At 40.6% G+C, this 12,753-nt stretch overlaps 1 protein-coding gene across 1 annotated transcript in view; it reads right to left on the bottom strand.

The window, feature by feature from the left end:
• USP7 (ubiquitin specific peptidase 7) overlaps positions 1-4,429 on the bottom strand; it is a 78,898-nt gene extending 74,469 nt beyond the window's left edge. Inside the window, exon 1 of the mRNA XM_051963544.1 lies at positions 3,891-4,429. Coding sequence (XP_051819504.1) covers positions 3,891-3,963 — 73 coding nt within the window. The 5' untranslated portion in view covers positions 3,964-4,429. The remainder of the gene's footprint in view (positions 1-3,890) is intronic.
• Between the last annotated feature and the right edge of the window lie 8,324 nt (positions 4,430-12,753).

Raw genomic sequence — 12,753 nt, 5'->3', positions numbered from 1 at the left:
ACACAATTATTGGAATTGCATTTACATTCAGGATGAAATAAGAATGATGAAACAGCAAGAATGATCTGCCCCACCATAAGCTAAGTTCTCTCCCCCCCCCCAAAAAAAAAAAGCTAAGAAAATTTAAAAATAGAAAGTGGGGAAGACAGAGGAGGAATAAAATTTGTTTCAGACAAGAAGATAGAATTATTTGTTTTATTTATGAAAAAATTTAACAAACGATTGCCAAAATAGGGAAGAATGAAAGTTGACAAATTGACGAAATCATTTCTAAACTACATGCCAAAAGTACTAAGGGATAATGCTCCTTTCAAAGCTTTTTTTTCTCATTCAGAGAAATACTATCACGTACTTCTATGATAGCAGATAGAAGGAACTAATTAGTATAACTGAATTCCCAAATATAAGATCTACAAGAACTTCCACTGTGCTCTACCCTGTTACTCTTTATTCTCTGAAAGAAATTCTAATTATTTTTATAGTGCATAAACAATGGAAAAACCCATCCACAATTTAGGTCGATAACTAAGAAACATTAAGTTAAATTTTTAAATAATCAAAATCTAATTCTATGAAACATGTTACAATTAAAAGGCTCGGCTATATTTTCCTACTAATAGGAAATAACCAACCAACCTATCTGATCTTTGACCCTTCTCTCCCTAGAAGACTCCTCTTTACAAGGATAACAGACATGAATTTTAATAATATACCACTAAGCATCTTATCAGACCATCTTTAGAAAGGCTACAAGAACAGTAGAATGGAAAGTGTCAGCTTTAAAGTCAGAAGCTTTGTTTACTCACAACTTAAAATAACTTGTCTAACTCTCAGAGCCTGTTTTAACTGGGAAATTAAGAGATTTTAATTAGGTAATCTGTAAGGTTTTTTCCATTTCTAAATCTATTATCCTATGAATCTATCTTTTCCCCCTCCTATATACACAACTTGGAAAAACTCTCAAAAGGCAATTATTCACAATTTAAATTTAAGCCTATAATAAAGTTGTGATTTTTCTTAACAGACTTGATGACACCATTTCTTAAGTATCTACAAGACAACATAAATAAAAATGGACAAAGTTTAAGTGCTGCTGATGTGCCGTGTACTGTCTAAATAAATGGCTTAATTTTTCTCAAATAAAAATTATTAAAATTAATTTCTATCTACATATCTGAGGATGTTTTATGATAGTCGTAGGCCCCCAGAAGGCATAAGTCTTCAAAAATTTCAGCAAAAAGTTCCATCAAGTATATTTTATGGAACTGGAACAGAATTAATTTTAAACCAATTATTTCTTTTGAATTAAAAAAATAGACATTTATCATTCAATATTTTGGTTAATTTTTGATTTGTGAACTATAACATTCCTTTTTTGAAGAAAAGATTGCAAAGTCCAAACTGATACCGGATATTTTATATTTTATACAGCAAATTCTTAAAAACAAAACCCCGTGAGTAGATGGTCCAAGTATGATACTGCAATTTACATAAGTTTTTTTAGAGGCTGACTTTCCCAAAAACAACCTTAGTAGTAGGAAAGGAAGAGGCAGAGTCTCCTTCCAGGTATTTGGATTCCATGTCTGATTAGTTGCTTTTTTATTATTTATATTATTTTTATATTATTCCAGAAGAATGTGCCTCTTATTTTAGATTAATTAAATAGTAGTGTAATGTACTCTGGAAAAAGAACAAAGTCTTGACTTGACTACTTTTTCTTAAGATATTTATCAACAAGACACCAACCAACTTCTAATGCCTATGTCTTTGAATTTGACAGCTATTAATGATGTAATTCTACATCACATGACAGCATTTTGGTTTTCTTACAGGCAAAGTTAAAAAGTAGCACTTGAAAAGTAAACTCAAGTACCAACTTTTTAGAACAAGTTCCTTGACACAAAATGGCATTAAATCATTTACTGTTCAAGTACTCAATGAAATGCTCTCTCTCTTAAATATGGTACAATCAACATGATGTCTATCCTAAGATAACACTTTGGGCACAATTAAATTGGTCACCCTGTCCTCTTCCACAGCCCTTGCTTCATTCATTACTGTCATCAATGCAGTCAAATAACTTAAGCAGTTTATTTCTTTAAAACCTGAAAAGACTAGTCTCACTTGAACATCCAATTATCACCAAGTTACCACAAATCATTAAAGTTCCAGAAACTGAATTCAGAAACTAAAAAAGTTCATTTCTTTCGTTTTTGTCAAGCTAGTATCCCTACATCTTGTTTAGATTTTGCTTTTAGCCCAATGTTACTAAAATTCAAATTTCATTTCAACCGACCTTTAGCGTTTTTGAAAAAAAAAGACTCATTGTTTTCAAAGTATTTTTCATTTTAAAAACTGCCATGTCAAAAACAAATTTCTTTCAAATAGAATTGCTTGACAAACTTACATATGTGAAAAGGAAATTTATAATATATTAATTTTATGTTGATTTAAGCCCACAACCAAACTTCATACCAAAAGAAAACAGTATTGATTCCCAAGTACAGAAAAATAAGCCATTTTTAAAACAGGTTTGGCACGATGTTCCACAGACAGCTTCTGAGGCATGCCCAGCTACCACGTGTGACCAGATTAATATGGTTTCAAACTCTATTTGTGCCTTATATTAACGAAAAAGCTTCAAAGCCTCAAAAAAGCAGGTAGGTTAAAAAAAAAGCTGAAAGTTCTAGAAATTAAGTTGTATATGTACTTTTTGGTTGAAACAGCCTTTCTGTATTTATATTTCACCGCATATCTTCAATGCTATGGCTCATATAAATTCAAAAAGTGAGTCAGTTTTTTAGAATCTTTCATCAAAAATACACACGTAATACATACACACAGACACAGTGAGGGAAAAAAATGTATATATTTCTCTTTCAAATATAGGAAGCACTTTGCTAACCTTAACTATAAGAATGCTGCTGAAATCAAACAACAAATATCTTTGACAAGACCACTGAAGTTTTTTTTTTGACTTAAGGATAACTTACACTTTACAACTTCTTGTTCCAGTTGCGTAAAGGATAAGAATGTTTTTCCGTAAAACAAAAATAAGCTATTAGGGAACTCCTAGACAGTTTCCTTTTAAAAAGGGTCAGCAAAGGAGACTAGGAATAATTACAAGGAGATAAACAATGCACCTACAACTGCCAAAAAAAAAAAAAGCTTCCTAGCTCAAACTCCTAGCGAAGCCACCCCCAATTCAGTTACTCAAAGTCCCTAGTTGAGGAAGCTGTAGTCTGGGCACAGCAGCAAATCCTTCAGCCGCACAAGTTTGACCGCAAACCAGAGAGCCCCTGCGCTCTCGGGCCGGGCATCGTCCCCAGTCCGTGGTGCCCCATGTCCCCTCCTCTCTCCACCACAACACGGCCCTGCCCTGCCCAGCCCTCCCCTCCCCCCCAGCTCTGCTGCATGACTGGGCAGCCTCTCCCTGGGCTGGGGCCCCCGGCCCCGGCCCCCACTTTTCGGAGCCTAGGAAGGTGGCCGGAGGTGGGCTGCCAAGAAGTGCAATCGGGGCCGGGCGTAGGGGGAGTGTGTGCGGGCGGGCAGGCGCCGTCCGGTTCTGTGCCCCGATTAAAGATGGCGAGCATCTCGCGTGGCTCCCTAGGCTCCCCCATACAATGAAAGGGACCTGGAGGAAGCGGCGTCCCCCTACCCCACCCCCCCCACGCGGGCCAAGGAGGGAGAGTGGGCGGGACGGCGGGCCTACCCAAAACACTGGGCGGCGGCGGCGCGGCGGCAGCAGGGCAGCCCTGGGTCCCCCACACTCCACCGGGCCCCGGGGAAAACAAACACCCTCCTGAGCCATCTCTGCCACTCTTGTCTCAGACACATTCACACTCACACGCAAGGCACCCCCGGCCCGGCCGCCCCCAAACGCGGCTCACCTTCCATCTCCATGTCTTCCGGCTCGCTCAGCTGCTGCTCCCCCGCTTTCTGCTGCTGCTGCTGGTGGTTCATGTCGGCCGCGGCCTGGGCCTCGCCTGCTGCCAGGAACCGGGACTGCGGGCCCGGGAAGCGGGGAGCAGCGAGGAGCCTGGGCGGCGGCGGCGGCGTCGAGGCGGCCTCCTCCTCCTCGTCGTCTTCGTAGGCTCCGGCCGGGCCTGGCGGCGGCGGGCAGGGGGCGGCGGCGGCTGCAGGGAGGGCAGAGGCCGGGGTTGGCGGCGGTGGCGGCTGTGGCGGGGGCAGGGAGACGCGCACGTATTTGCTCGCTATTCGCCCAATCTCGGCGCCGAGGCGGGGGAGCGGCGGCCGAGGCGGGGGAGAGGCCGGCGGGCCGGGCCGAGACGGGCTTCCCTCCCGCGCCTGCCTCCGTCCCTCCCGCCGGGGCCCGCCCCCGCTCTGTAGCCGGCCCCGGATTTATGTAAGCCGGGCGGGGGGCGCGGGCCTACAAGCCCCCTCACGGCGGCCGCCTGAATCTGGGCGGCGGCGGCGGCTCGGGGCGAGCTGGCCCCGGCGGGCGGCAGGCTGGTCAGGCTGGCTGGCTGGCGAGCGGCGCGGCCTCGGCCTCAGCCTCGGCCTCGGCCTTAGAGGGGCGGTCTGAGCGCGGGACTGCCTCGGGCCGGACTCGGGCCCCGGGATCGGTGCGGCGGCGGATCCGGCGGCGGCTGCGCCGCGCTCTCCGCCTTGCGGCCTCCGCCTCCTGTCCGGACAGAGCAGCAGACGCACCTCCGGCGGCTCAGCTCCCTCTCAAAATGGCGGCCGCGTGAAATGTCACATCCGCATGGGGGGCCCGAGAGCGAGCGAGTGAGCGAACGAGCGAGGCAGGAGAGGGAGAGAGAGGGCGAGCGAGCGAGCGAGAGGAGAGACGAGAGAGAGGGAGGAGAGAGAGGAGAGAGAGAGAGAGAAGGGTGGGAGGGAGGGAGGCAGGCAGGGAGCAAGGGAGGGAGGGAGGGAAGAAGGGAGGGAGAAAGCAAGCCAAGAGCAGGGAGGCAACCAACCGGGGAGATCGAGAGCAGCAGCGCCGCCGCCGTCGCCCCGGGAACAGCAGCGCGGGCCGGGGGCGGCCGAGGCGGAGGCCGCCCGGGAGATGCTCAACTTCCCGCCTCCTCCCAGACTCCCCTCGGGACATCCCTAGTCACCCATTGCCCAGATGGCCCCGAAGATGGACCTCTTACTCTCTCATTCATTCTACCTTTTTTACAACCCACGTGCCAACTTTCTGCCCACTCCCTTCCCCCTCGGGATCCTGTATCCCACTCTACCCTTCTCTCTTCCCCAAGCACTCAACACCCACACTCGATACCCGGTTACCTTCAGAAGATTCTTCTTTTTGGCTCCTAGGATGGGGAAGAGTGAGTGGAAGAAGCTCTGGGTCTGTTGGAGGCCAGGGACCTGAATTTGAATCTCGTCTCTGCCGGCCAAGGTCGTTGTCGACCTTGGATCGAGTCACTCTGGGTCTCAGTTTCTTCCTCTGTAATATGCACGGGATTCTCTAAGTTCCCTAGTTCCAAAGTTAAATCTATGATCCTATATAGTCTCCCCAGCTCTAGAAATAAAATACTTGATCAAGGCATTCTCATTTTACACCTACTTCCAATCCAATGGGCAGCCCCCTCCTCGCTGTTCTCCCAGCCCTATAGAAATCTCCAATACTAAATATTCCTTTAATCAGCTCAAATTTGCATGACAGTAACTCTCAGACCAGTCCACCCACAATTCACCTACCCATCTCGGCTCTCGGAGGTTGGGGAGAAAAACTTCTGGTCCGTGTCTCGTCTGGGAATTTATTCATTTCTCTAGATAATTTCTTACGAAAAATAATGTTTTTAGGAGAGTTTAGATAACAGATTGTGAACTCTTCTGGGCAGTTACAATGTCTTGTAGATTTTTGACACTCTTAAGTAGCATAACTGAGAAAAACATTGGAGAAAAAAATTTTAAATGATAACCCAAAGGGAACAATAATACAATGTTAAATTGGTAAATGCCTGAGAGGAAACTTTACTGTCTTAGGTAAACACTTGCAAATCATGTTATTTAAATGTATTTGTGGATCTCTTGCTCATACACCTGGATGTTTCGCTTCAAAAATATTCTATGAACGCGTCAGTTTGGGAAAAGAATACTGAAGTTCACCTAATATTCTATCCCAATTAAGAAGCAACTATGTACCCACTATGTGTCAGAGTGTTAAGCACAATTTTTTTTTTTAAGCATCCCATCTCCACATCCCTCTTGCCCCCCAAAGTTGGCAATTTAATAATTTCCCTTTTAGTTTTTCTTCATCCGACCTGCCTTTTCTAACATATGGGTAGGAGTTTCAATATTTTAACTTAGGTATTACTTAAGTTAACAAAGGATTTGCGAATACAAAACAACTTTTCAAATTCCTTACAGGCTGGGACAATTACATTTTTGGCTTTGTACACCCACCACCCAACTGTGGAGAAATTTAAAAGGTTGAAGCAATTGCTTCTATACGCAGTGGATCAAATCAAGTATTTATCCATGTGTACTTGTTACAAACAACTTATCTTCCATACTTGTAGAATCAGAAAGGAAGATTTAAAAGCATATGTTCCTACCAAAGAAAAAAGGGGAAAGGTTTGAGAAAGTATTAAATGAAGGTGAGGAACTGTGAAAACAAGTTAGATATATGATTGTATGTTCTGTTAAATATGTTGCCTTTTTTAAAAAACTCTTCAGCCTAATTTGAAAATGGTAATGGAAGGCTCAATTCCTGTTTGAGAGTAGGGATAAGAAGTAGGGGAAGGGACTTCTGAATCGACCTGGAATTCCCTCTGTCTTTGTCCAGTTTCTAATTTCTTTAGCCCCATGGCAATACTTGATGTTGGATGGCTGTTGTATATGTTTTAGTCCAAAGGTAGTGGATAAAGTCAAGGAGTTAAAGTCAGGTAGGCCTAGCTTTAAATCCTGTCTCATGTTCTAATTAACTGTGCAAGTCATTTAATCCCTCTGAGACTCAGTTTCCTTCTGTGTAAATTAGAGATTATAATTGCACCTATCTCCCAGTATTGTTATGAAGATCAAATGAAATAATATATGTTAAATAATTTGCAAAACTAAAAGTGAAATGCCACATAAATAAATGTTAGCTCTTAGTTTTGGAGAAAAAGAAGTCCGGACAGTAATGCCAAAGAAATGTCAGTGAAATATTTTTAAAGGATAGAGTTTGCCCCATTTTCCTTGCACTGGTGTTATGTCCACTTTAAATAAAAAGGCTACTTTTTCAATAGGAGTGCATGTGGAAGAGTGGCTCTGCAGATGTGAATCAGCTGGGTGATGCTTATTTGCTCAGGAGACTGCATCCAGGTTTAATACAGTTGATGCATTTAAAGATTTTTTAAGTTCTCCAAATGAAAGAAAGGCCTTAAGTGTAAAAGTATTATTACAACAATTTAAAATTTTCTAGTTTGTTCAACTCATGAAATTGAGAACAGGAGGAAGGAACGTAAACCAGGGTAGCCTCAATAAAAGCATGTTGAGGGAGGTGGCTCTACTCATTGAATACATCCCATAAAGTAAGTCTATGGGAGTGGCCCCCTATCATTACTAGTTTAGCAAGAACACATTTCATTTCACAGACCTGGTGCCAATGCCATGACTTGACAGAAACTTAATTCTTTAGCAGATATATAATGTGTATTGAAAACTTTTTTTAGTTCAAAATAATAATGCAATAAAGAGTCAGGTAACTGAACTAATTTTTTTTTTTTTTTTTAATGTATCTCAGGGCCAGGGGTGATTGGAAAGAATGGGAAAGTTATATGGAGCTACAACATAAACACGTCATCAACAAGTATTTATTAAGGACTTCTTATAAGCCAGGCACTGTTCAAAGCTTTGGGGATATAAAGAAAGGCAAAAACACAGTCCCTATCCTCAAGAAACTCACATTCTAATGGGAGGGAAATTCAGTGTAAATTTATGTCAGATATTTTATATAACAAAGTGAATTGCAAAATTATACTGTAGTTTCCCTTTGAATAATTGTTATACTTACCCTGCTCATATTCATAGATTGTTGGCATTTTTATGTTCTGTACAAAAGTATACCTCACTTTGGAGGAATGATTAGATTAACTTAAAACATTTTAATGTATGAAAAGCAAGCATAAAATAATTCAAAATAATAACTTAAATAGTGGGTGTCTTTGAAACAAGTATGTTTTCAAGAAGTCTACTTTGGATTTTCTTTCCTGAGCATTTTTATGAAGGCAAAAATATTCAAAACCATTAGTTTTTGCTGTCTTCCAATCAGGAGATAGATCTTTGTTAAAAGGATTAAAGCATATTGTTATTTTCTGTATTCAAAATTATTGGGAGTAATATGAATGGTTATTACACTGAATTCTCTGTATTTTAACCATCTGTTCTTATAAATTTAAGTAACTTTGGTAATATGTTAAATACTTTCCCTAACTTATAAAGTAAGCTAATACTAAGCATTTATGTAAATAGTATTTCTTTAAGGATTGAAAAGTATTTTACATATATTATCTCATTTATCCTCACAAAACTTTAGGAGATAGGGGATGCTGTTAAGTCCATTTTGTAGATGAGGAACTAAGGTAGATAGCAAGTAAGTGACTTGGCCAGGGTCACACAGCTAGTAAAGTGTCTGAGACAGGTTCTGAATCCAGATATTCCTGACTTCAGATTCCTAACCTGCATCTACTGTCCCACTTAACTGCCTAGAAACTACATTTAATTCCTTTTATTTATGAATGTTGTCCCAAAACTCTTAGTACAGGTTTAAGCTTTACTATCTCTATTAGTTTAAAACTGCACTAAAGCTTTGGGATATCCTGTATTATATATCTCCTAATCTCCTACAGTATGATCCCATTTGATTTTTCCTAATAGAGTCTATTTTAACTAAAAAACAAAAAGGAAATTTTGTATTTAAATTGTTGGGCTACTTTTAATTTCTAAAAAATGAAATTATTTTTAAAATCAAGAGTTTATTGGTCTATACTCAAAATCATTATGGAAATTAAGATCTGAAAAGAACTTTGGAAGTCATCTAATCATAAGATCAAAAATTTAGAACTCGGAAAAATTTTAGAGTTATTTAATCCAACTAGAACACTTGTCATTAACCTGATCAATTGGATGGGGTTGCAAGATGATGAACATTTTGGAGCTTAATTATATCTTCTAAGAGAGATGTAACATCCCTCTTTAAGGATGAATAAATCTTCCTAATTTTCATTCATTGAAATGATAAGAATTTATCATTATTAAGAAACAAACCCCACTTTTCCTAGATATTTCTCATTTATCCAGTATATGATTTGTTTTTATGTCTTTCTATGTTCTCTTCTCCATTAGTTTATGAGCACCTTGAGGTCAGGGACTGCCTTTTGCCTCATTTTGTCTTAGCACAGTTTATCACATAAAAGACAATAAATATTAATTAATTTATGTTTATATATTCTACTCATTGAATTAGGCCAGGAATCCAGATAAAAAAGCAAGTCTTTTCCCTCAAGGGGCTTATATTCTATTGAAAGAAAAAAACACATAAATGTATAAATAAATATAAAATATATTTTAAAAGTTAATAGAGTGCAAAACAAATTGGAAGCAGTGGCACTGAACACTGAGGATCTCAAGAAAGAGCTTAAGAAACAGTCCATAAACTGAACTTTGAAGGGAATCTAAGGATTCTAAAATGTGGAAATGAGAAGGGAGTGAATTCCAGGCATGGGGGATAGTCTCTGTGGGATGTTAAATATGCAACGTCATGTATATGAAAGACTTCTTTCTTCCCTTTCCCCCAGCAGGTACATATATTCTCTACTTTATCTCTTATGAATGACTTATTGATAGGTTGAGTTTTCTTTACCCTATTCCACTCCCTTTTGCAGCTCTCAATTGGTTACTGAATTAGAAAATCTGAGGACCAATGATACTTTGTAGATTTAAAAAAAAAAATAACATGTTAAAAGAAAAAAAGCCAGCTTATCCGTGGTGGGTATCTTTCAGGCAGCTTTTGAGATGACAAGATGTGACACTAGTGGGTGGATGGACTAAGAGAGAGGCATACAACATGCTGGAATAATGGCTGGTCAAGGCCCTCTACAATCCTGATCCTAACATGGATTAGTCTCAACTAGCTGAACTTCCAGCTGAACCTCTAGATCATAACTAGTCCATAACTACTCCTATAATTACATTCCTATATTACTCCTATAATATAACAAGTGAATGAGTAACAACTTTCCCAGAGGAAGCCAAGGTGAAGGTAAAAAGCCAGTGAATATGAAAATTGGAAAATTTGTTATTTGCCTGCCTTAGGCAACCCCAGAGTAATGAATCCAGGGCAAACTGAGATGACAAGCAAATGTAAGGGATTGGCTTAGGTTGCCTTCCTCTATAGCCTCAACCCCGTGGGGCCCAATTGGCCACTGTTTCAATAAAAACAGACTAGTTGGACTGTGCATATGAGTTCATGAAGCCTGGAAAAGTAGGCTAGAGCTAGACTGTGATCAATTTGTATTTTATATTAGAGGGAAAAGGGAAGTAATATGTGGAACTTCTTAGGTGATCTGGTCAGACTTCATCTTAATAGTAATTTATTGTTTAGCTCTGATTGTTGTGGGTCTGAGTCTGAATCATTGCTTCCTACCAAGCCTATACAAAAGAGGTTTTGTTGAAGAATCAATCTCTTTCTCTTTTTCCCTTTTCTGAGAGATCCAGAAAGAGTATAAAACAGAGAGCTGACCTGGGTCCTATGAGGCAGAAAGTCCATGCATGTAAACAGCCTACTCCTCTACTCCCTCTGGACCCACTAATGATTACCTTGGGGCAGAGGTAAGTGGTAGTTTTTATATGCAACTTACTCGTGAAGCTCAAGAGAAAGATTCATGGAATCCAAGTTCCTGTCCCTAGCATAAGAAGAGCAGTAACATAAAAACTCAGATTATTTGTATTATTACATGGGTCATTGGTCCAACACCAGGAATGAGACAGAAAACTATTGGTGAATTGCATGTCACCTACATTTGGTTCTATGAGAAAGCAGGATTTTTAAAATTCCATTTTCACAAGGGAGAGGAATTAACTGTTATGAATGAACCACCTCAGTTTAATGAGCAAAATATTCAGTGTTGTTTTGGGGACCTCCTTGAGTCTGAATGGTAGAAATTTTTGAATTTTATATTAGAGGGAAAAGGGAAGCAATCCATGGATTACTAGAGAAATTCCTAGATTTGGGGACCAAGTGTCTCTAGTGGAGGCGGTAGCAGAGTGTGTATTTCCTGGGTAATATCAAGCTCTTCAGTAGTTGTGGGATTCTACCCTTATTGGATAGGAATGTCTGGATAAATAGCTATGACTTCTGGGAAATAAAAGAACCCTGGAATCTAGTCTGCTAGAAAGAGAATGAGAAGCTCCGGTTTTTGCTGGAGAGAAGAGTATTTTGCTTATGGTTCCTGAAGCTAGAAGGCAATCAAGAGACAAAAAGGAGGAATTTTTTTGTACTTGGCCTGTGATTTCACCAATTTAAGAAGTTCCAGGTGAGGAATATCTTCTGTCAATGTAGATGAGCTATTTCTCTGCAAATTTCAGTCTTAGAGAATTGTCTGGGGCAGAGGGGGAGAGTGCATTTGAGAACTCAAGTGATTTTCCCCGAGGCACACTGTCCCAATATGTCAGAGCAGAGACAACCCAGGTCTTCCTGACTAATATAGCCAGGTCCATATTAGTGCAACTAATCAATATGGTGAAATGAGATTATTCAAATTCTCACTGCATACTTCCATTGGGCTGAAGTCAATGACCACATTTTATGTCATTTTAATTTTGAATAGCGCACATTTGAATGCATGTGACTCCTTCAGGGAATTCATTATTTGCACTAATGGGGTTGAAGCACAATACCAAACTCTCTCTCCTATTACTAGGAATTAAAAAAGTGTTCTAACCACTAGACTGCCTAGCTGCCCCCAAAGTGCTTATCTTTTAAAGGAAATAGTGCTGTTAGTTAGATGGAGACCCTGAAGATGGAATTTTCCAAATAAAGAGAAATTGTATCAATTATTATGGGCTATGGCATTTGCTTGGAGAGAAATCAAACCTGTCTATTATCTGTGGAAACCTAGATACTAGGATAAGTTAATATTTCCTAGGGTCAGCTCTGGGTAGGGTAAAATGAGTCAAAGAGTCAGTCAATGAATCAGTATGTGTAAGCACAGAGCCTATATTAGGCTAAAGGAACAAAGAAGCTTTTAGAAAGGGTAAGCCACTTATTCAAGTTCACACAGGTGACTATTTCTAAACATATTTCCATCTTCCTCAGGCTACTCATTTACTACCTAATGAACCTTGGATTCTGCCTCTGGAACCATCTTGAGTTCTGATAGATGAGCTCTCACCTTACTGTCAGGAATTAGGGCTCCTTATCATTTCCTAGATACCACTTCCAAATCATGGCACTGAGAGTCTCTTTATTCACTTTTTGGCTCCCATTTATGTGTTGTCTTCCCTCCATTAGAATGTAATCTCCTCAATTATCTTGTTTATATTTGTATCTCCAGCACTTAGTACAGTGCCTGGATCATAATAAGTACTTAATTAACTTTCCTTTCCTCTCTCCCTCCCTTCCTCTCTCTCTGCCTTCTTCCTTCCCTCCCTTCTTCCCTTCCTTCCTCCTTTCCTCCTTTCCTTCCTCCCTTCTTCCTTCCCTTCCTCCCTTCCTCCCTTCCTCCCTTCCTCCTTCTCTCCTTCTTTTCCTTCCTTCTTTCCCTCTCTTCTTCCTTCTTTTCTTCCTTCCTCTCTTCC

This window comes from Antechinus flavipes, chromosome 1 (assembly GCF_016432865.1).
Source record: "Antechinus flavipes isolate AdamAnt ecotype Samford, QLD, Australia chromosome 1, AdamAnt_v2, whole genome shotgun sequence".
NCBI lineage: Eukaryota > Metazoa > Chordata > Mammalia > Dasyuromorphia > Dasyuridae > Antechinus > Antechinus flavipes.
The sequence above is the reverse complement of the archived record's forward strand: the minus strand, read 5'-3'. Positions and strand labels throughout refer to the sequence as shown.